The 25,932-nt window shown below is 37.2% G+C and overlaps 1 protein-coding gene across 1 annotated transcript in view; it reads right to left on the bottom strand.

Annotated features, from left to right (window-relative positions):
- CIB2 (calcium and integrin binding family member 2) overlaps positions 1-19,814 on the bottom strand; it is a gene marked incomplete at its 5' end in the record, with an annotated part of 34,278 nt that extends 14,464 nt beyond the window's left edge. The window contains 2 exons of the mRNA XM_009709067.1: positions 4,503-4,614; positions 19,780-19,814. Coding sequence (XP_009707369.1) covers positions 4,503-4,614; positions 19,780-19,814 — 147 coding nt within the window. The remainder of the gene's footprint in view (positions 1-4,502; positions 4,615-19,779) is intronic.
- Between the last annotated feature and the right edge of the window lie 6,118 nt (positions 19,815-25,932).

Raw genomic sequence — 25,932 nt, 5'->3', positions numbered from 1 at the left:
AAAATTAACGCTAGGAAAAGACTCTCTCCCTCTCACCCCATCCGCACAGGTAATCACAAAATGCTCCATGACCATGATTCACCGTGGTTTATAACTGAGAGCTTAGGTGACATTTTAATATCTTTTACTGTCAACATTTTAAAAGAGTTAGGGAGGAAGATCTAGTCTCCTCTAACTGATATTTTACTAGAAACAAGCTCACTAGCTATTGAAAGCACTTTCTCTATGAACTGCTAGAATTCCTGAAACAAAATGAGCGGTCTGACAGCAATATTTCTAAGGTTCTTCCACAGCCTTCTGAGACTTGGGAAAGAATTATTATAAAATCTGACACTGAATTTTGTCCTGCTATTTTCTTAAAATCAAGTTCCATTACCCTAGAGACAACTTCTAAAGCAGGGTCAGAAAGCCTCACAGACTTGAAGTGGTGCAGGAAGATAGATTATGATCCATTTTACTTACAGAGGTCTATTAGGAAGTCTATTATCATTACCACCTAAGTTTGCTAAGGTAGCTAGATGTGCTCCTGTATCTCAAAATCTAATCATGGTCCAGTATAAAATTTCTGCTTTACATCTCAGCTTAAGTACCAGGCTGTCTTGTAAATATAGTAGTCTCCCATCTCTAAAGTTTTCATAGAATGAGCTGTTCCTTAAGCCAAACTGAAGCCAAAAAGAATGTGAGTGATTATCTTTTCCCACTTCCTTTTCTGAACTTAGCTGCTTTGTGAGAAATCAAGGCTATCAGCCATCTGGCAGTTAAACTCTTCAGAGTCACATAACTGAGCCAGAGAATTTCATATTGCACTATCAAGATCCTAGAGATAATAACATGAAACTTAAGGAATACTGATTGTCCATACCAGAAGTGCTAGTACAAGCACCTAAGATGCTACAGTGATGAATGGGTTGCAGACATGTTAGAGAGATATAAAACTACTTGCAGTAATGGATGAATGAATCAAAAACCCTTGAGGATGATACATTTTATCACAAAGAATTCAATATTTATGCATAAGCAAAAAAAGCAGATGGCTGAAAACAATCAGAATACTTCAAGATGCTCCCATGTATTTAGACTTTGTGAAGCCCATGCTATTTCATCCTGCCAGCTACTAAAAAAACCAGATTATTTTATATTCATATAGGTAAGACCATTAGTAATTTTTGTTGTATTGTACTCCATACAACACTAATTTGCATTTTTATATACAGCTGTCTGTCCAACATGACAGCACTTCAGTAAGTCAGGCAAATATCCCTATTTCAAGATGAAGAATCTTCTTCCTTTTGTACTAGCTGCTAAGCTTCAAACAACTGGTGACAGGTAACTGCAAAGAGCACGTCCTTTGATTAAATCATCTCAGACAAATCTCACTGGGGCATTGAGAATAAATCCAACAGATCTAGGGATTACTTCTAAGGGAAAAACAAACTAACTATAATATGGGAACTGTCATAAATAACAGTCCATCCAGCCCACCAGCCTAACTCTAACTGGAACCAGTAGCAGATAAGGCAAGAATTTAAAAAAAGAGGGAGATATGCACAGTGATCCTTCCTATAGTGTATTCTGAGATTAGTGCAATGAGCATTTCAGAGACTTTCTGAGTTAAATACTACATCCAGATCATAAAACTTAATGGCAATCTGTGGAATTCTGCTCTATAAAAGCATTTAAATAATTTTTGAAGACTAATGCAGTCTTTGCCAAAATGTCTTGTTGCAATGAGTTCCTCGATATATTCACGTTATGTCAGCTGTCTGTCTGTAATTTCATGCAATACTTCCTTGTCCTTGTGAAAAGCAGTACATAATTGTTCTCTATTCACCTGTTGGTATCATTCATCTGATCCCATGATCCCGTAGGTAGGACATATACTTGCAACTTGTGGCAGTCAAGGACATATACTTGCAACATGCACACAGCTGACAGGAAACTAACCTGGAGCTGGATTCCAATTAGGGTTGGGTTATGCAGCTTTAAGAGTTCAAAGGCTGAATAGCTTTCAACCAGTTGATGAAAGAACCATTTTGTAAGTTCTAGGAACAACTGATAGCACATCACAGGTTTCAATTCTATAACTATTTAAACAATAGGTATATACTAATTTTATTCCTATACTACGCAATATTGTTAAGGAAGGTCATTAGCAAAACAGCCCAACCAACATCCTTAACTATTACTATGTTTAACAACTCAGTGTAGATGTGCTATGTTCTTGACAGTGGCATTTATGGCTTTTATGATAGAATTAATGATATCTGAAGTTTTCCTTGCATTTTTTAATTTATAAAATTTCTAAATTAATAATTTAATTTTTGACATGTAATTTTGGAATTAAAGCTAACTACATCTTCTTCATCTACTTTATTACAGGGCCAACTCATCATTAGAAAGAGTATAAACATATACTAGGATTTTGCTGAAGAATCGCATGCTTAGTGTGAAAAAGAGACCTAAATTGTTTCACAGGTTCTTCAGAAACCCAAATTTCTAAGTTGTTGTCCTGGTTTGGCTAAAACAGGACCAATTCTCCTTTCAGTAGATTTTTTCCTGCAGTTAAGTTTCATCTAAGTAACTGCACTTTCTGAAGTTGGCTACATGTTTTTCAGACAGTGTCTGTTTTCAGAATTGATAATGCTTGATGTTTATAGTTGTTACTAAGGTAACGGTAGGATTGGTACGCAGAAAGGCCCATGTTTATACTTTTTCCTGTAGGACCCAACGTCACTGCTGGCTCTTGTGTTCCACAAGTGAAAAGGCAGAAAACAGTTCTGTGGGAAGGAATGGACAGAACAGGTGACCGAAAACTAACCAATGAGATATTCCAATCCATACACTTTTTACTCAGTATAAAACTGAGGGATCACAGAGGTTGGCCTTTCTTCTTTCATGGCCACATCACTGTAGGACTCTGCTCGTTTTCCTGACTTGGATCTCAATTCATGCATTCCTGAATCCGGTTCCTGCCTGCTGCTGAATCCAGTCTGGCACATCTGAGTGCCCACCTGCCAGGCAGCGGTGCAAGCCACCATGGCTCGCAATTCGGTGATCATCATTGGAAAGCTCAATATTAGTTTTGTATATTTTCATTTACATTATTATTAGTAGTATTAATACTATTATTATACTCTTTTTCATTGCGCTTGTTTTATTAAAGTATTTTTAATTTTCCAGCCCATCAGTCTCTCTCCCTTTTCTCCTCCCCTTCTGGGGAAGGAAGGGGTTAACAGAGAGCGTCTGCCATCCCCTTTAAGTGCTGGCCCAGCCTTAGACGAGGACAGCTGTACAGAGGTACCTGGTAAATCAGGGTCATAACTGACAGATGAAAATTTTTCTAAGGACTTCTATTGAATTAAATGCTCATATGGGTTTAATCTCTAATGTTTCCATTTATGTGACATGCTGGTCAAACACTTTTTAACAAAAATTCTTCAGAGTGAAATGTGCTGCTTGTTCAGTAACAAGTACTGTCCCAGAATGAAACATGCTAAAGGAACAAGGGGTTCTGTGAACTTCAACATGAAATGCAATTCAAGTGTCTTTCACTTTATAGTGACTTAATCTCCTCCCCAACTGAATTTCTAAAGCACTGCTTATGCTTTTTTCCTCCCAATATTTGGTATCTTACAACATTAAGGAATAATTTCCTCATCATTACAATTAAGTGGAAGGCCATCAATTACAAGGTTTTTATGGCATTGTTCTTAAAAAGCTTAGTAATACTTCATGCAACTATCACAGTGAACAAATAGTTGTTTCTACATCATAGTAATTTAAAAATGTCAACTAATTTGCACACATGGAAAAAAAAAATAGACCACAAAACCAAAGACAACATAATTCAATGAACTGTTTAAAAAATAAATACTAGAAAATCCATATTTGTCCTGTTAAAACCATATTCAATTGTTGAACTGATGAAATAATAAAAACAAACATTGTTTCAATTTTTTTTGCACCGATTGCTTTATGCCTACTGCTTCTCTCATTTGTGGTTACATGGACTGTCTCTCCACTTCCTATCACGTAATGACTCCATGAAAAATGAAAACTACTGATAATTAAGAAAAACAGTATTTATGGTGCTCTTGCAGCTGAGAAAAAAAGGGGGAAATCTTTACTTTTGATCAGCAATGTTCTGCACACCTCTGGCAAATTTCCTGTCAACACACTGAGATAAGAACTTCAGATTTCTAACCAGCTCTTCACACAGAGATCCCACTGGCTTCTAAGGGATTGATATATACAAAGGGAAAGATGGCTAAATTTAATTTTATTTCCCACTCGTTTCCCTTAACATCTATCCCAATTATCTCTGCAAGAAAGATATCCACCTAAATATTTTCCAGTTTCTGGGGCTGGCTTTGCCCTTGAACAATAACAGGAAGGGGAAGAGCTCAGCATGTCAAATTGCTTCAGAATATCAAACTCATTTAGCAAAACCTCTAGCGGATGAGCTACATAAGTTACAGTCTGTAAGCAGTCAGAAGTGATACCTTTAGCTCAGGCATGTTTATTATAAGCTGCATAGGTAGTTTAACATCTGGGTCCTTTGTATAGTCCATGGGCACAACGTTTGGTGCCATTTCATGGTATCGGCCATGCAACCTGTAAACAAGCAGAAAAAATACAGCCAATAACCAATTTAAAATAACCAATTCCATGCATACAGTAATGAGACACAAATTTGTCTTGCAGCTCTAATTATTATTTTTAGTGCACAAGTCTGAGCCCACCAAATTCCCATCTTTTTGAAAAAAAAAGAGGGCTTTGATGCAATATCCAGCATAACTGCTACTAACACCCATGCATAACTTGAGGTGCATAACTAAGTAGTCTTTCACACTACCTGTATATAACATTTAAGCAGTGTACAGGTACATGCACAGAAGAAGTAGGCCTGGACCAATGTACTAACATTGTGAGTATAATCCAGGCATCACACCTCAGTGCAGATTATTGGTTGATCTGCACTACACAAGAAAAAGTTGATGTTTATCTGCTCACAGAATTTAAAAGCTAAACAATATGCAACTGTGATGCTACAGACAACTGTATCCTTGGGAGAACTTACTTCTGAATTAAAAAAGCCTTTTTCCTACCTGTGCCTCACTAACACAGCAGGTTTAGTCTTAAATTTCTAGCACTGGCTGACACCAGCACACAGACCATTTCCACTTCACTCCATTTCACATAGTTTCGTTTCATTCTTGGCACAGCTTATTCATCAAACCAGTATATTTTAAAGGCAATAAACAAGTGTTCTTCCTGAGAGATGCAAGTCAACCATTTCACTCTCTAAAGCTTGCTTATCGTGCAAACAGTGTTATGTTATAGTTTTGTAAGGGAGCTGGTAAAGGAAGAGTCAAAGGCCACGAAACATATTGATGTTTCTAAAGGTTTAGAAGCTGAATATCAGTAAAGTATAAAAACTGTCTCAGTCTCATGCACAACATGGGCAAAGATTGCACAAATGTTTCTACAATGTTACTTCCAATTATTAATTGAATTAACAAGTGTTAATCCCACCCTTCATTTGCTGTCTCCAAATATTCTAGTGAATGAGTCCAAAAGCCAAGAGAAAACAGCCATATGTAAAGAAAACATAAAATAAAGCAGGATGTAAACTTTAAAACTATCTTAGTAGATTTATTCTCACTGGGATGCTCACTCAAAGTAGGCATAAAAACATTTCAAGTAAAATGGGTATCCAATTCAAACTCACCAATGGATCTCAAATTTTCAGCTCTCAAACAAACTACAGACAGAAATTGCCTGGTAAGTAATAAATTACCTGTCTAGAAGCAATTCATACATTGGAAAGATTAATTCTGCTGATTTTCTAATTTTACTGATTCTAGTAATATCTCATTCTAGCAGACAAGTATCTAAAATCCAAGACTCTGTCAAATAACAGCACAAAAAAGGTTGGAGAGGAACACGTTTTATCTCAGTGCTCAAAGATTAGTCAGAGATCAATATATTTAGCATGAACGTATGACCTGACAGTCCTCTATCAAATACTGTATGTGTAAAAAGAATAGGAAGAAAGATTAGGTAGTTGCTGTTCACAGAAAACTTAGAAAATGCCATGTACTATAAAATGTAATTTTTACCATATGTAAAAATTTTCTTACACCTAATTCATAAACTGATTAGGGCAGAAAGTGGTCATTTTGCCTTGTCTTATGTAGTAACACGGAGTATTCTGGTCTCTCATTAGGTCACATGTGTTTATTATTTTGTGACTTATTTTCATTTTAACAAAAAAATCCTGCCTGCTTACTTGGTACACTAACAATTAAAATAGAGATTAACATGTTTTAAACAGCAGAACATAAACAAACCAGTAATACAGGAACTCCATTCCCTTCACCAACCCCTTCATCTTTCCAGCTTTAGCTTCAGCAACCCTTCAGTCAGCCCCACAAGCAACTGAGCTATTTCAGATTAATGTGGGTAATGAATTACAAAAACTAGGAGAAAATAATCTACAGGCATCTCTTTTCTCAGCATCTCTTTGGTCATGATTATGACGTGTCACAAAGAACACATGAAACGGAACATAGAAATACGCTTTGTCTGGATCTTAAGAAACAAATGTCTTTACACTGTGAAGCAATATACTGTGCCATACAGGAAATTAAATATTCACTGATCTAAGCATATTTCAGCTGCTTACCACAGCTCACCCTGACATTTCATAAATGCTGTGTAATTCAAGATGCAATAGCCATTTCCCACTCCAGGAACTGATTCCTCTGTTGTAAATAGCAGCTACAAAGATGCCCCTAAATACAACAGAAAAAAACAGCTTAAAAGCACTTAAAGAAAAGCAAACCTTTCAAATCAAATATCCATCTAAGGATTTTTTTTTTAAAAAAAAAAAAAAAGCTAGAATACTGAAAGGGTGTTCTAGTCTTCATGAAAATAAAGCATTCATCACTGGAACAGCTTGACCATTGTGGGCAACATTTCAAAACACACTAGCTGGCAATGCCTGCTTATTTTAACTGTCAAGATTTTCTTCTCTACTTTCTCTAGTATTAGACTCTTCTGTCTTTGCTCTGTCTCCTCCAACAGGACTATGAATCCAGACACTGAGATGGGCATCTTAAAGGAGTTCTCCATAATGTCTTTCAGGAGACACAGAAGGGATTGGAATAAAGTGATCTGTGTTTCATAGTTTACTAAGCTTGTTATATTAATGTAAAATGCAAGGTATGGAATTTCTCTTAGTTTTCAATAAAGAACTCTTAACAAACCTCTTTTTTGTAAAAAAAGAAAAAAAAAAAAGCTGAGTCAATTTCTACTGGGAACAAACATATGACAGAAGTCTAAAAATGTTGTGGGAAAGTATCTGTTACTGAAACACAAACATATCAGAAGAATAAACAAACACCTGTTAATAGTAACAAAAGAATCAGCCACAACAGTGTGAATTTAAAATTACTTCAGTACTGGGAATAACACAGTGCTACAATAGAGACTGAATACTAAGATGACAAATAAAAAGTACTTATTACGGGTACATAAAAAAGCATTTCATTGTCACCACTCTGACTCACAGTGATCTGGTACTCAGTACTATTTTGATAGAAATACTAAAGCTTCTTATGATGCTCACCAAATTAAGTAAGAAATTTTGAAACAATATCTACAGAGCAAGCAATATGATTCTAACACAAGAAATACCCTTGTAAGGCACATAACAGGTTGCAATGCTGTGTCCCATATGCCATTTGCTGCAAAGCAACAATCTTATTTCAATGATGAAGAGGTAGAGGGAGAGAGATCAAAAAGAAGGCACAGCCACAGGTCTTCCCAGCTGCTTACTGACATTCCTTTTCTCAGGACAAAGGTTTAATCTCTTTATAACATGCAATATCAGTGCAAAGTAAACCCATCATTTCTTGCTGACAGAATTCACCATCTTGTCCACCGAAATTAAAACAACCTATTTATACTGAAGTCAATCCAAACTCTCCAGTCGCTGAAAGAAGGATCTGATATTTCAACTGGAACATATTGTGTTGTTAGTTGCAAGGTGCTTCGCAGAGCAGTTAGGTTTTGTATTAGATCTTAGAAAGGCCTTTCTTGTCCCTGGGATACCGACTAATTTGTGTCTTCTAGTATGAGGCCAACGAGAGCACTCCTACAAGGCACCTACATTGTGTCCACCTGATGGCACCGTGGTTAAGTACAATGACCCAACACTGATGCATTCTCTCTTATTGTGCTTTTCCTACTACTTCAGACATTGAGTTTTTGCAATTCCTTCAAGAAAATGATACTACCCTAGCACATTTACACCTCCACACAATGTAAACACATTAATTTCAGAAAGCATCTCTAAGAATATTCAAAGCATCTCTCAGAAGGGATTAGGTTTTAGCTAAAAACATTGCCAAAGGACACAGAATAAAAACATATTCCTTTAGTTTGCTGCCACAGATTATAATGGAACTAATTCCTCTTTCCTTTCTGCAAGGAGTTATGGCCAGAAGGAATGAGTTGAACACCACATTCCCTGGCAGAATTCAAGTTTTAGAATCAGGAAGGGAAATGCATGCCCAGGGAGGGGAGGTGGGGAAAAACCACCAAACCAATAAAAAAACCTCCCCTGTCAAACATCTTTACTGTAACATATATATATGTCCTTACCTATACATGTTAATACATGCAGCTTCTACACCTGTGTTTTATTCAGAAACATCCACAATGCAGACAATATTTATTTTTACAGAAATATGTTAAGATAATACATTCTCAGTCCATCCATTTAAAGTTAAATTTTTCTTTTACCTCCGAAGATAGGAAGAAAGGAGTTACCAGCCTTCCAGCCCACTGTCTCAGGCTCAGCAGGACTCTGCTAGAATTAGCTGGCAGGCAGATGATGGACACAGAAACGTGCAAGTAATTAACAGCAGATTTGAGGGCAGCTCTGATATCCTGTCCTCCTCCCACTAACTCTTCCATTAATTCACCAAATCGCTCAAAGATCTGTAGGTATAAGAACTTTCCACCTGAGTGGATTTCATGCTAAAGCATCCAAATGAGTCTGTAGGAAGTGGCTGTGATCCAACTCCTGCAAACTAAACTACAGCAATAAAATAGTCTTTCACACGCTTTTATCTGCAAGGATCATACAACTCTATTTGCGATAGCCTTACTGCATGGCATGATTAGCTAATATCACAATGGAAAAGGCCATAAGCTTTCTCTCGCTTGCGTTCCAAAACCAACATACAGTATGTTGCACAAGCTTTTATCCTTTACAATAAAACAAACAAACAAACCCCAACCAACTGAACAACAACAAAAAAATACTAACACCTTTTCCCACTGAAAGGTCTTTATGCTGGAAAGTTCTTCAGGGACACCATGCAGTTTTATGGCAAACTGGTTTGCCAGTCTCTCAAATGACCAGATTTTGCAGAAAACAGGTTCAAAAAACCCCAAAGCTTCCTCAGCCTTTTACAGGATTCTGAGAAAGCCACATACCACAGTGAAACACAGTGCCTTTTGCATGAGCTTCAGCAACACTTCTGTTTACTTGAGTAACCTACATTACACTGGGTGAGTACTTACTTTTTGGCAAGGAAACCTAATGCATTTCTGATCCATTATTCTATAACACAATGTGAAGATCAGTAGGCATAAGGGTTATTTACACCCATAAACCTCCTGCCTCTATGCAATACATCACTACATCAATTTGTCATACCACTGCTGTACTGGGACCAAGTACTATGACCAATACTGTGAGTCAGACTCAGTAATCACCTCCCAAATGCTGCACGGATTGGCACTTTACAGATTACTGACTGTTCTGACACATCTCTCAATAACATTAACTACTAACCGTAAATAGAAAATAAACAAACCTCTGTGGTAAAGGTTCTAATATTTCTTGTGTTCTCATAGAAGCACAATGCACTTTGGGCGACTTGAACATATCAGGAGCAGCTATGACCTATAGAGGAAGGGCTTTTTGCCCTTTTACTCAGCATGCCCCTCAACAAGAAGCATATCTGAAAATAACCTAAAGCTGCTTTAGCTTTCTGCCCTACTCACAGAAATATTTATGTCTTGTCAGGGGAGCAATGTAAGGTTTTGAAGTACTGTCTGAACACATATAGATTTGGAAAGGCTGCCTTTACCATATATAGACCATGGTGTATATTCAGAAGCCCAGGACCTGAAACCAGCCTCTCTGACTTTGCAGTAGTGACTACGGATCCTGCAGTGATATTTGCTTCAAAAAATTCATCTGGATGCATGCAGAAGCATTTTCCCATTCCTGGATGTGTTCTTTTTGTTGCCAGGATGCATGGAAGAAGGAGAGGAAAAGCGAGCAGTGTTTAGTAATGTCTTCCCTCTCACAGATGAAAGTGGGAGGGAATGTAGTGACAAATTTAATTTCTTCATGATGCCCTGTCCCCACAGATTTTGGTATATGTTTAAGCTCAATGTACTGTATTCATTATGGCTGTGATTCTGTATCACACTAATTCAGTCTAAACCCAAACTGCTGATCTCCCTTACAGAAATTTCAAGCCCACCCACCTCCCTTGCATAAGCACTAACACTTAAGAAACTGCAGTGAGATTCAGGAAACTGATGTGTTTGAAAATACAAAAGTTTTCACAATCTGCTCCTTGAGGTAACTGATGCAGCTGCAACAGCAGTACTGCCTGTGCAAGCAAACATGGGTATACTTTTTGTATTGAACTAGTCAGTTAAGTAAGGGCAGAACAACACTTATCCATGTAGGCAGCAGAAGTTTTTAAATTAACTCATCTGCCCATCAATCAGTGAAAACCAAAAAAGCTGTGTTCAGAAAAAAAACCCCACAACACAGTATTGCCTCCACAGTCTGCTTCTTGTTTATGCTAACATTCATTCCACCACTTGTGAGTATTTTACATGGTAAAAACGGTGGGTCAGAGTCTGTCCCCACTTCTCAAGGGTGTAGCATCCTGGAGTCAGCAAGGGTGACACTTTGTGGGTATTTGCTGGACACAGCTCGACTGGACTATCTCCAAACTCATAACACAGCCTCCAGCTATACCTGTGTAGACCTGAAAAAAAGAGATTGCCAAGCTTACAGCCTGCGGTGATTGTTTTAATTTGCTATTGAGCTTTGAGAGAAAATCAGCTTGTACCCCACAAGGTCACCACCAGTGGGTATGTTAAAACACAGAGCAGCTCTTCCTTGGCTTGATATACATAAATCACCACCCTTAAATGTAGTGACAACACATTACAGCTGGCTGGGCTGCATTTGTAATGAGAACTCTGCACTAAAGGAGTGCTGAAAACAAAAGATAAAACCTTGTAATGGCTCATTGATTAGTAATAAGTAGAGGCTTTAAAGTGGCCTTTAGAATCTAATAAACATCTCAGCAACTCTTGTCCTGTCTTCATAGTACCAGTCACTTGATTTATGTTATAAAGGGAAAACATTTTTATTCAGCAATATATATCTGATTTATTCAATAATAAATAACAGGAATGCATTCAAAGACTTAAACATTACAATCAAGACCATCCCAAAGAGTAAATTCTAGATTGCTCTGCATATTTACAGAAAAATAAATAGCAAAATGGCTTAACTGGAACTGTGCTGATGGACAGTCTCGCAAGTTCATAGGAGTCATGGCATGACCTGACCAGACACTGACTGTACAGAATAGAATAAACTATGGCAGCAGCAGGTCCAGAGAAGCGCTCTGTTGCTGTTCGGTTGCACTTTCAGTTATTCACCACAATCAAAGATACAGGCTCCTGTCCAGATGCCAGAGTTGAACAAAACAACTGGAGAAGGACTTCTTGTAATATGCCGAGAAGAATTCACCACTCGAGGAATCAGCAGGAGCACTGACAAGTCTATCCATAGCCCTGGAAATGGACAGATCTGAGCAATCAGCCCTTCTGAGTCCCTGGAGACATAGATGGCTGGAAGGAAAAGAAGCAACAGCATTCAAGATGGGATTGCACAGACTGCAAGAAAGAATGCATTGTGCTGATGCAAAGACACTGATGGGAACTGATTTACAATTGACGCTACAGAGGCTGTAGTCCCCTACTGATGCAAATTGTTGAGATGTACACACTCTCTTGTCCTACAGTGTTATTAGTGCAGATGGACAAACATGTCATCGGAGAGCTGGGGAACAGGTCCAGACAGACCTATATCCATAAGTCTGCCACACACAGAGAAAAAGTTGCTATAGCTCACAGAGAAGGAGTTTCTTTAATCTGGGGCTGAAAAAGTGAGGAAGGAGGGGCCTTCAGGGCTGTCTGCAACTGATAAAGTATTTTCAGGGACTCAGATTTATGCCATACATTCACAAACTGCTTTTGCAATGACAGTTAAATGTTGTGACAGTTAAATGCTACATTGGTAGCTAAGGCATAAATCTCTGTGCTGCAGCAATTCCTCAGTGAATCATTGCCTCCAAGGATTGCAAGACTTTAGAACAGTCTATTAGAGAAAGGGGTCTACCATATGAAGCTGAAACCAAAACGATTGGAAACTTAGTGCCACATCTGAAGGCACCACCCAGGGATGTCGGATAGAAACTGGAACCACAACTCACTAAATTGCCACACTTCGACAAAAGGATAAAGAACAAAGAATAGTGAGAAACACAAGCAGGAAGAGTTGAAAGGTGAAGGAATTTTGTTACATTTCCTAGGCCTTGTCTCTTCTATGCTTTCCAGTTGAAGTTATTTTCATTATATTAATAAAATACAGTAACTGGACACAGAAATCAGATTTATAAAAAAGCAGTATAAGAGAAAGAGAAAAGGTGGATAGATGAGCCTTCTGCCAGTTTTTAGTCAACATGTCAAGTGTTCTTTCATCTCTGCAATGCAAAATGAAGCAGTGCAAATTAATTCAAGACAATACTAAATAAATAACCTCCTAAACCATCTGCAGCAAAATTGAAAAGAAATTCTGCATGAAAAATTGTTTTGGCAGATGATTTATAATAATACATTTATTCTAAAAGATCCAGTCATATTTAGGAAGACTGCCTTTCAGTACATGTAACTCTGCTGTTCACAGAACTACATGATGCATAGTAAGTATAGATAAAAGCAGTTTATAGTATTTTTCCTTTCTTGAAGCACCACTGAAAAAACTGCTTACAGGCCTCTTTTCTGCTGGTCATTCAAAGAATTACAGAATAACTGAGGTTGCAAGGGACCTCTGGAGATATCTGCTCCAACCCCCTGCCAAGCAGGGGCACCTACAGCAGGTTGCACAGGACCATGTCCAGATGGCTTTTGAATATCTTCAAGGATGGAGACTCTACAACCTCTCTGGGCAGCTTGTTCCAGTGCTCTGTCACCCTCACACAGGGAAAAAAAAATAAATAAAAGGAAAAAAAAAAAAAGAAAGAAGTGCTTCCTCATGTTCAGACAGAATCTCCTGTGTTTCAGTTTGTATCCACTGCCCCTTGTCCTGTCACTGGGCTCCATCTTCTTTGCACCCTCCAGATCCCAGCTCTCTCAGCCTTTCCTCATATGAGAGATTCTCCAGTTCCTTAATCATCTTGGTGGCCCTTTGCCAGACTCGGTCCAGTAGCTCCATCTCTCCCCTGTACTGGGGAGCCCAGAACTGGACACAGTACACCAGTACTCCAGATTCCATACATATTAATACTGAGAATTATTTTGTCCTCACCTGCGCCTAGCAAAACAGGTGCAGTCTAACTAAAACACAACAAAGGAAAGCTTTACAGTACAGGAGATGTAGGAATTGTCTAGAAGCCTTTTTTTCCTTTTTTTCCATTCACAGAGAATACAGAAACATTATTAATAACAAGAACAGAAACATAATTAACAAGAAGATCTATAATAGCTTTAAGATATGTATTATTCCTGTATGCAGTTTCTTGCACAAAATTCAGGAAGATTCCCAAGGGTATAGAGTTCCTCAAAACATTATTCCCTTGGCAGTCACTTTTTTCCACAAAGCTGACAATATGGGGATTTCCCCTTTCTGCATATGAACCCCAAACTTTCTGAAAGATGGGATATGTCAGAAAAACAGGAGTTGTGTTCTAATCCCTCCCTCCATCTGCAGAGCAACTTGTTCCACAGGGAGATGAATCTCAAGTGGTTTGTTGCATTTGCTCCCTTATAAGGAAGGCTTTCCAGACACTTGGAGGAAACCACTGCTCATCTCCTCAGTTTAACTCTCAGGCAGGTTTCAGATTTAAAATCCAGCATATAGCTGGATTGGCTAGAAGGGTTCCTCTGCACCTCACCTTTCACCCACCAAAAACATGCCAACAAACAGGCAAAGAGAAAAGAATGCAACAGAATCACTAATTTTCTTCTACAAAAAGGTTCAAAGATTCGTTGACTGTGCAGATAGTGCCCAGCTTGGTAATTTAGTGCCATATTCCCCCAGCATTTTTCTAGCTAGGTTAAGTCAGCCTCAAGCTATACAACTTTAATTTACACATTTTGTGCTTTTTGGCTAGGACAGACACCCAAGAACACCTGTGTTTTAATGCCTGGGTATTTGCCAAATCGTGCTATTCTACAGGGAGAAACAGAAACAGATGGGCTGGAGAGCAGATAAGCATTATTAGTGGAGTAAAAGCTTGTCTGCTAGAAAATCAAATTTACAAAACTGAGTAAGAGAAATACTGCCTTATAAGAGACAACTCAAGCACCTGTTCCCATTTACAATCACAAGACAGGCATGTTATATAAACAGATTCACTGCTATGAATGAAGTGTTTTCCCAACTTTTCTTCATGTGTCATTTTTAACTCTTACTCCTGTTTCTCTCTACTGGACATCTTCCAGTACAACAAATCTCTTTTCAATGGTGATGCCCAAAACTGGACATTCTGTTCCTACTGAGGTCACAACAATGCTGACTGGAATGGAATTCTCCCATTCTGTATACAGTGCTGAGGATAATGCATCCTAGAACTACATTTCCCTTTTTGCAAGAAGATTGAGGGGGTTTGCGGGTTTTGTTTGTTCATTAAAATCATGCTCACTTTGCTTAGATCAACTAACACTCATTTTTTTTGTTACATTGCATTCTGCGCTTGCAAATTTTTCTCAGTTCTTAGTACCTGACTGCGTGAATTTCCTGTTGCTCATTTTGGATCTAATAATTTCTTTAATATATTGAGCACTGTTGAAAAAGGTAATCTTGATCTTCATAGTGTCTGCAACTGTCTTTACCTCAATGTTTCTTACCATTCTTACAAATTTTCTAAGTATGTTCAATAGTACCTTAGCCAAGAGGTTAGCGCACTTATACAGGTAGAAAAGGACTAACATATACAGGAATATATAAAAGGCTTTACCAAAATAAAGATATGTTCCATCTGTTTCTTTTCTCTTATCCACAAGAGCAGTCACTCAAAGGAAGAGATTTGCTTTTAACAAATCCACAGTGGCTGCCTCTGAGCAAGTATTATGTTCTAGGCACTTATGAACTGATTGTCTACCAGTGTGTTCTGGCATCTTTCCATACACCAAAGTTGTGTCCTGAAGTTATACACACTTGCCCGATTTCCACATTCTCCTTAAGAAAAGCGGCGCATGTTTTCAAAGCTCTGACACACACCTATCAAGAAAATCAGTAACAACTCTCAAAATTTGCCAGCTGTCTTCTAAGTATTTTAGATAATGTTCTGAGTCAGTGATAACACAAATATTTCTACATTACCCAACATTCTTTAACATGTTCTTGCCCTGGGCCCATGAGTGACTCCTCTTAGTTGTGGTTAAAGCACTTCTCAAAATTAACCATCTTTAATAAAGACTTAAGAGTGTATTTAGGTTTTCTGGTGATAAATAGCTATCAAACACTGATAATGATCCATGGTTTCTATTTTTCTCTTTCACCAGGCATGCTTGCCTCTGCTGCAGTCTAACTTAATTTTTTTCCTAGATCCATTTTTATTATTCTGTGTTCATTTCTTATGCACCTTAAATTCATAAATTCTACTATTTCCCAATAATTTGGAAATTATTCACACTCAGATTATCAATCGAAAATGTGTCCTCAACCCCTTCGACTGCAGCCTGCGTTTATGTTGACTTAAACTGATGTTGGTACCAAAGTCTTACACACTAAAGTTAGACTAAGCCAATCTAACACCTTACTGGTACTGAAATGCTAAGTCTTGCTCTCCTCTCCCTTTCTCATTTTCAGTTGCATTTGCTCACTCTGGCTCTTGTGCCAGCTTTAGCACTCATCTAATCCCTCAGAGAGCTGATTCAGCTCATTAAACCAGCAGCAAATAGATTTATTGTTGTTTCGGCTTTTTGATGGGCTACTTTTCCTGTAGGGACAGATAAAAACACTTAGCCCATTTCACCTAATTGCAATCTCATGCTGGTTTACATCAGTTTAAATCGATCTAAATTGGAGCTGCCATATTCATCCCTTCATCCCCACCTACACAACTGTGCCCCTTCCCTTATGTCCTCGCTAACATTCCTGCAAACGGATGGTGAGCCAGCCAGGTTGGCTGACTTCAGCCAAAAAACTATTATGTTTTTTTTTCTTGGTAAGGTTACTCCTTGCTGCATTGTCTCACTGAACTTCGCAGCTGCACAAGAAATCCAGTTCAGCCTAAACAGACCTGGACCTAAAATCAAATCTGGCTAAATCAAAGAGGAAGTAAAGTTCCATTTCTAGTCAGATATTCCTTTATGCTGCCAACAGTCTTGCAGGACAATGGAGTTCTCTTATTTACTGAAATAAATTGTGACCTGTTTTTACCACTACCAAAGGTCCTGCATGCAATAGAGTCTCAGGTTTCAGATATGGCATACACCAAAAATCAACCTCAGAATACTGTTACATAAAAAATATTTGCAAATCTAGATCATTTATTGTTGTGATTTCTAGAATGTTCTGAAACATTGTCTTCAGTGCCCTGATAGCAAACTCCAACGTAAGTTTCACCTCCGTCTCACATGTCTAGAAAAATTGCAGAATGCATGTGAAAGTTTTATGACAATTCCATACAGAAATATCTCTTAATTTTAACCAGTTTTTATCGGCTTGTCAAAGCTGCACATTGCAAACTCATTCTCTACAAGTATTTTTTTATTCACTGCAATCCAGAAAAAGAGAACAGAACTTGCTGATTCTTCATTTCATAGTCAGATTTTGCAATACTGTGACTTCCTGTTTGACTGACATACAATGATGTTTTCTAATTTCATTACTTTAGAATATCTTTTCTTGAAATATGCAGTGTATTTTTCAAACTGCACTTTCTGTATTTTCTCAGTTGCACATGATAGTTCAAATTTACAGTTTGGAAATATTGTTTTCCAGATTAAAAAAAAAGTTTGTCTATTCAGATTCAGCAGTTTCCTAATTACAACTTCCGTGGGGATGTTTGACTCCTTATTTCCTCTCTTTCACCAGCACTTTACAGTTCTGAGTCCCTTCTTCCCCCACTAATGTTACGGTCTTGCTATAAAATTGATGACATTTTATGTCATAATCTTTAAATTGGGCCTGTACTGCACACGTTTTAGGCTTCCTGTTTGTCCACAAATTTTTCTCTAGATGTATTTTAGGTGTACAAGTACCAAAATCAGTCACTTATCTTTTTGCAGTGGAAAACAATGATTCTCTCAGGCCAGTTCCAATATTTCCTTAGAGACTATCCCAAAGGAGAAAAAGAAATTACTCCTAAGAGCAAGATAACATAGTTTCACAGTTTACAAATCACTTCCGCCAGAAGGGTCCAAATTCTCCAATTAGATCAGGTATTCAAAGTGACAAAGAGAACCTTAACTTATGTAAAATGCAAAATCCTTAATTCACAATTATTTCCCTCATAGGAACACAGTACAAATACAAGTAATTCACTGTTTATAAAAATTTTAACAATTTTGAGTTTAAAGAGGATTTCAGAAATATAAAGCAACTTTTTCTATTTATCAAATCCAAACAAATTTATTTCAGAAGTTGTGTATCTGTGTATAAAGCAGTCCTGTGAAACAGAAGAACAGTATTTGCTCATTTTTAAAAGACTGAGAAGGTGGCTAAAGGTCTGTTTTATACAAGAAATTACACTAAACCATTAGGGAATTTTGGGGGGGGCTATATAATGTATGTATCCAAGATCTGGTGGCCACACAGGGACATCTTTTATTCCATATCCAACTCCTGGAACTAATAATGGTACAAGAATGTCACTGAATCACTTCTGACATCTAAACCACAAAGTATCTTTATTTTGGAGTCACAGCTGCTTTTCCGACCAAATTGTGATGACAAAATCTGTTATTGCCAAAGTCAGTGTTCTCAAGCAGAACTAACAATGTTGCAGCCTGACAGAACATATAATGACCACTCATTTTTATTTAAGCTGCATGACTTTTTGTAGGGTACCACAAACACAGAATGATACCTTTTCATAGCTAATGATTATGCATCATTCTTAGAGGCTCACAACTGAGGAATGCTTTGCTAAAGAAGTTACATCCATGCTATGGTAATTCACTTTTGTGAAGCCTTGACTTGCGTTGAAGACACCAGTATCTCTGTTGGAGCCAGCCTGCATTAATCTTAACTTATCTTTGGGCCAGCTATCACCCACCCACTGCACACATATTCTCACTCATTCAGTCACACCATCATGTATCATGGAAATGTACTCCAACAATATGACTAAATTTTAAACCATAACAATTATCTGAGAGACCTGGACCAAACTAAATCCTGGCTTAGGTGGTGGTATTGCAATGTTCTTACTGCACAGTTGTCTCAGAGATGTTGTGCACTGCTGAGGAGTGAGTGCATCATTTCTCTATGAGAACAAGGTATGCAAGAAATCAGCTGAAATACCACCTCTATTTTTCCAGCAAAAAATAAAGCAACCCACTCAAAGCCATGCCATTCGTTTTAGTCTTGACAGTCAATGATCAGTCTTACTGAGGTTTACAGCAACAGAGCAGAGGCAAAAAATATTTCTCCCAAAGACCATGTCTATTTTTGATCTCAAAGCAGTTCTCAATGTTTATGAAAACAAAGGCTTCTAATGTCTAAGAAGCTATTCAGATTTAAGAATCCTGAAGCATTATGAGCTCCTAGGTCTAGATAGCTACCACAGATTTATTCTCACTCCCTAATGAGGCAAAATTCCTCAGGAAAAACAACAGGTGAACTGACAGGACAGGATCTACATCATACTTTTACAGATCCTTAATCTGAATACTTAGAAGATCAAGAATCCATGGCAGGATCCAGGGCAAGCAGTCAGCATATACATAGGCTGAAATTACTTCAGTTTGGCTCAATCCATCACTACCACCAGGTCCCTTCTATTGCAAACAGTGACCCCAATCTTCATGACTTTCTGTATTTTGCACAGAAATAAACTGCAGAGCTCTGAGAATGTTTAAGTTCCACCAGTTTTCCCCATGCTTAAGTCCATACCAAAATCTGTACTGACTGAAGGATGTGCCCTCATTGGTATATCTGAGCAGAAAAGCAGCAAATTCCTTTCATAAAAAGTCACTGTCTCTCAACTGTTCAATGGCTTATCCCTAGAAAAGTCTATGATACTGACATTAAGCTAATCGTCATTTGTTTCCTTATACATATTTACATATTATAAGTGTATCTTGAGTCCAGTCTTACACTCATTTATTCATGCAAAATAACTGGCTTTATTTGGTTTTCTCACAAGTCAGAAAAAAGATTGAGTCACTTCCATACGAATCATGAATGAAAAATTAATACAATTTACTTACCGAAGGATTTCTTTCCGAGTGAAAAACGTGCAATCCTGTTAAAAAAAAAAAAAAAAGTGTTATTGTACTATAGAAATACTGGAAACTACTGCAAAGAATTATTTTTCAACCTTTTGGAAGGAAACTCAGATCTAGCAGAAAAACATTAAAGATGCCATTTCTGTACCACCTGCTTTTGTCTCAGAAAGCAATATACACTATAAAATAACTGAAATAGCCTAAGGACAAGGCTATCAGTAAAAAATAATACTGTTAATGTGAAATCAGAAGAAAAAAAACAGCTTGCTGAAATACTTCTCCACCGTGGAATGACCCAACATGAAACAAAATTAAATCAAAAAAGTAAGGTATAGGCCAAAAACATTCAATAAATGGATCTAGAAAGCTATAAATAACAAAAAAGATTAAGAAAACGATCTTCTAACTTGGAGTATTCCTCTATTGGAGACAATTGATTTAATAATAGAAGTCATGTACTTATTTATTCGCTATTAACTCTTCTTGCTAACAATCACTTTGCACTGTGGTCACTTTGATGAAGGCTGCAAACTCCCATACGTTAGGAACATGGATAACAGGACAGCCCCTGCTCCAAACAGCAGGCAAACTTCAGCTTTCCCTGTGGTATCACAGAATTTGAAATAACTTACTAGCATGCAAAGTAGAGCTGGCTGAACACGAAAGAAGAGCTTGCATTCGCTTGCATTCTCAATGGCTCTGTGGTGGGACTGCATTTACACTGCTTTAATGCGCTCTTTATGAACCTCTGTGTTTTGCTAGAAGAATTCACACACTTCACAAAAGAACCATAATATGAGCAGTGAAATAGTTTGCATTTCATGTATTTCTACATCAGTTGCAAAACAAGTTATATTTCAGGTCCTGTAAGGAACCATAATAATCAGTCCCATCCCATTAACAGAAATATCCCCTAATCCCCACTATCTAGTATTTATTTAGAGCAAATTCTGCCCTGCATCCAAAACTAGCAAGACTGGCAATGAAACTGCCAATGAAACATTGGATGATCAGTTTAGAACATTGTTCAGGTCATAAATTTAGAGAATATGCATCTTCTTGTCTTAGAGCTAGTGGCTGATGAGGGTGTATATATAGGGAACAACCACCAAACCACAAAATTCTTCCTGATTATCCACCTCTCTCACAGGCCCATGTGATGTGGCAAGGCATTTGCCTAAGAATTCAGCTCTCAGTAGTTTTCCTCCTATGTAAACATATTTAAAATACATAATATTTTTTAATCAGCTACTGACAAGATAACAACATCAGACGTGGTAAGTCATACTTAAGAGTACATGCAACTAGCATGATTCCCCCAGTTCTGCTCTAGCAAAAAAGCATTTCTTTCCTAAGCTGAGAATCATTCTGGCTAAACGCCTCCTCCTTCCAAGGAGGAGGAAAGCAAATGATGACAGCTAGCTGAAGCAATCAAACAGCTTGTCTCAAGTATCCAGGTATGCTATCAGTCATATGTGGTATCAATTATTGAGTTTGCTTGCTCTCCTCCATATAAAGTGAGAGGAGAAGCAGCTCTTCCTTTAGTGTATTGTGTAGCAGAATAGCGTTACAAGGCACAATAGGAAGCACCTTGTGAGCTGCTCACACTGATGTCATGTTGTCTGGAACTGCACAAAGTGAAATAGGAGCCAGCTGGTTAAGTCTTCATTAATTCCAGCACATTCAACACTTACCGTCAAACTGTCACTTAAGGATGCTTCATTTACTAATGAAAGGCAGGTGCAATCTCACAAATAATTGTAATGCCCTCAGCAGCAATCATCCCGTAATTATACAGGCTTGAGAAAACAGCAGAAGCTGTTACTTAACTAGAAAGCTGACAGGGAATTGATATGCAAATTGAGATAAAGATGAAAAAGAAAAGTTATCCTTTACCTTCCAGAAATCATGCAAAAATGTCATTGGAAGACATATTAAGAGGTCAGATCATAAATCTTTTTTGCTGAAGGTCCACATAATTTTTTGGTTTTTTAATCTGAGTCACCTCATGTCTTTGACAGCAAACAGTATTGTCTGCCTTTTTTTTTTTTAATGAAACAAAATTTTTACTAATATAATCTGAAAAACACTGATATTGAAAACCTTTATAACAAAAGCAGTTGCAAGTATCTGCCTGACCACTGTTACTGACTACAGTATTCCAATTATGCCTGCCAATTACATGGAATTGTGTGTCAAGGATGAGGGGTGTCAAAAAATTTACAGTAGTTCAACAGACCACTTGCAGAGACCTGAAAGCTACTCAGAGTCAGAGCACCATGAATTAATTGTGACTTGGCCTATACTTTTGATCCACAGCAAGATCATACACACTACTTAAGAAATGCTTTACCATTAAGAAGCCTGTCTGGTCTCAAATGGCAAATGTAAAAGCCATGGCTACAAGCTATCTCTGAAAGGAAGTCCAGCCCTCTTTCTTGCTTCTCCCAGCTTCTTATTTCTGCCTCTTCCTTTATGTGGACTTCACACTGATGAGCAGTATATCTCTCTCCATCGGAGAACTCTGAATGAAGAAACTAATGTGTATGGAAACTAACCTAGCAAAAAGGGATTCATTTCCAGCCTGGATCATTTCCTTTTAGTGGCTTAGAATATAGCATCAGTAGTGCTGGTAGAAGAGATGAAGCTAAAACAAGTTCTGTTAATGGCAGGAAAGAGGTGCAGGGCTGCCCTTTCCCTTTTTTTTTTTTTTTTTTTTTGAAAGCATAGCCTGAGTTGGATTAAAATCATGATGGAACAAGGGTCTAAATAACATAATTATATTTTGCTGGAACTCCAGCAATTTAATTCCAATTTAATTAAAGACTTTTGGCCAAAGAAACACAGAGGTGAATCATCCAATTTTCTTCTGGCTACTTCATTCATACAGAAAATACACAATGATGGACAATAAATAGTAAACTAACATGCTAAATTAACTCCCTCATAAGGGAAGGTGAAGTAGGTCCTGGAAAGCATTTGTCATTTATGCATATGATGACATTCATCTTCCTTCATGCCAGAGATGTTGTGGAACACATTTGCTACTATGTGAACTGTATTTAAGTTGATTATGAACTTAAAAAGCAACCTGTCTATTCTGTCTGGGCACTAAAGCCACTGGGATTCCAGCTAGAAAAACACAAACTAAATACTGAACAAATAACAAACCACATTTTTCATAATTCTTATGAATTAAAGATTTCTGGTAAGAATTTATCCTGAGAATCGTTGATTTTACTTCTATTGTTATACAACGTCCTGAAAAACTTCTGCTAACAGGAGGCTCCTTGTGGGTTATAGGTTATTTAGAATAGAGGCTTTGCCTTGAAAGGTCACCTACTCAAGTCCCTGAGAAAATACACGCTCCTTTTCTAAAATCAATGTCCCAGTCGGTCTGTCCTTGTGCCCTTAATAATCAAGTTAATTAGAAATCTGACAAAGGATCACTGCTGGTTTTTTAGAGGTAAGATACCACTTAAACAAATCTGCCTTATGTCTAGCAAAGTGAATAAAATAAAGCAAACAGAAAATTTCCCATTGATTTCCATGAGATCATTAGCTTGTATAATGGGACTTGGTTCTCAAATTTGGCATTTAGGTGGCTTAACTTGTTCTTAAAATATTTTGCAGAGAAAAGAGTCAGATAGCTGGTGTATTTAAGTTCCATGGATGGCTTTGCTCTTGGCTGGTAGCGTGACTTTCTGCAAGTCACCCAACTTTGCCTGTAAAGTAGGGTTAATGGTCTCTGCTCTTAAAATTTACTTCATAAAAGAGCAGAATGTACAGGCTGTTACAGTTTTATTCTTTGATTTTCTATGTCAGGTGAATGCAGGTTTAACATAAAACAGGAACAGACTGAAATACGGTGGTCCACTACCTTTTCCACTAGTCTGTAAGACTTTACTGCAATCTCCTAATTTGGTTCTGCTTTACGTTTAGTTCTACAGTGATTTGAACAAAGAATAGGAATAGAGATGACTGTGCTGAGAATGCTGATACTTAACTTTATGTAAAGTGTACATATAGAGTGTAACATGAGGTATGGCTGCAGAATTAGACCACATGTAATTTGTTCTGTTGGATATATTGCCAATACCAGAGCGCAGCATGCAGTTTATGAATGGCAGCAGAGTTCACTGAATGAAAGATTATCACTTACCACTTTTAGAAGCAAGTATCATTGTGCATAAAGCACAGTTTTCAAATAAAACTAATTTCACATAGACAAGCAAAACACTTCTCTACAGAAAAGAAGAAAAACTGGAGAAAGGAACAATAGAATGAAAGAATAGGAATGCTGAAGTATGCAAAGCTACTGTGAAATAGTATTTCTTAAACCCATTAGGTGCATATTTCTCCTCTAAGACAATACATATATAATTCTGCCTTTTATATGTATGGTTTCATAAGGGCAGGTTGATCCTGCAACAGCTCCATTCCGAAATTTTTATAAATAAGGAAATAATATAAAACAATCTTAGCAACACAAAATGACTCCAAATTAGAAAAAACAGTCTCAAACAAAAGCCAGCAAGCCACATATAAAGTAATACAATGAGTAACAGGAATTTTGACAATATCCTCAAGGCAAGACAGATTAGATCCATAAATTTTACTGCGCAGCTTTTAAGAAATGAAGTACTGAATGCTGCAGCATTTTAAACGTTAACATTTCAAACAAATTATTTCAGAGGTTTCATTTTTAAAATCACAAATTATATTTTGTACTGTGCCAAAGGTACACAACGTGTGTAAGAACATTTAATTGAAACACTATAAAAACATAATCCTATGAAGTAATCAAAAAATCTAAGTTAAAAGGCCCTGGATAGAAGCAAATGAGCTTTCATATAAGATCTATTATTAACTCTATTCTGGTAACATTTTACAAATGCAACACTTTTATTCTAGTTGCCATACAACTAAGACTGGTATAGAGTTGTACAAGACTGAGTCAGCAAGATATTTATGTATTTTCATCACTGTAAATATAAAAAAAGTTTCTGGAAGTCAATGAGACTAGCACCAGTCTTTAAGTTGCATAGCTGTGCAAGTACTTTAATGAATCCAAATTTAAACATTAAAAAGATCCTGTCAGAATTAGTATCTGAATTACAATAGTATATGGACTTTTATCTTAAAAAATGCTGGTTGCACCAGAATGTCAATGGAGATTTTAACATCCAGCCTATCTTTATTTGTAATTGTATGTATTTTAGAACTACAGCCAGAACAGCTAAAACACCCACGGAGTTTCAGGAGGAAAAATCTGCAGCTATAAGAACCAGTTTACATATTTATACTACAACATGGGAGTAAAAACAGACATTAGCAAAGACTGAGGAGGAAGAAGCAAACTGTCAATAAATGTAATTTTCCTCGATCTATATATGCACCACATGGTAATGTGAAACCAGAATCTGACTCAAGGATAATTTCTCAAAAACCTTGTTCCATTATTATGCTGCTTAAATTTGGACATTAACAGAAAGACTCTATCAAACTGAAAAGTACTTTTTACAGAAGATCCTGGAGAACCTGTGATGAATATACTTTCTGTATTTTTGCAAAGGGTTCATTTTCATCAAAGATCCTGATTAAGTCAAGCACAGTTTTTTAAATCAAAAGATAGCTTGATGACTTAGTTTCAATTTATAAATGGCATTTCTTGACAGATCATAACGTAACTTGTTTCATCTGATCTCGCATAATTCTCATGAAATACAGTTGAATCCCACTTTGACTAGAATTTTAATAAAAGGAAAAAAGCTCTGTAATAGAGAAATTCTTGTGTAAAAGAAGCAACTCGTTATTTCATATTACTATCTTTTATTGCAATATTGCCTAGAAAACAGCCAGGATAAACATCAGTTTGTTTTGAGCCTGCATTAAATAATGTAGAGCAAATAGTCCCATTAATGAACAAATACAAAAAGAAACAGCTTGCAATAAAAGCAGTAATATCTGATATAAAATATTTGTGTCCTATATTCTCTAGGTTCTATTAGGAAAAAAATTAGAACCAAATTCATATCCAATTCAGACCACTAATTCGAGTAACCCCAGAAAAGGCAATGACATTGATTGAACAGTGGAGTAGTTTGTTCATGCCCCAAGCACAGCTTCTATGCA

This window comes from Cariama cristata, unplaced genomic scaffold (assembly GCF_000690535.1).
Source record: "Cariama cristata isolate BGI_N322 unplaced genomic scaffold, ASM69053v1 scaffold20281, whole genome shotgun sequence".
Classification (NCBI taxonomy): domain Eukaryota; kingdom Metazoa; phylum Chordata; class Aves; order Cariamiformes; family Cariamidae; genus Cariama; species Cariama cristata.
The sequence above is the reverse complement of the archived record's forward strand: the minus strand, read 5'-3'. Positions and strand labels throughout refer to the sequence as shown.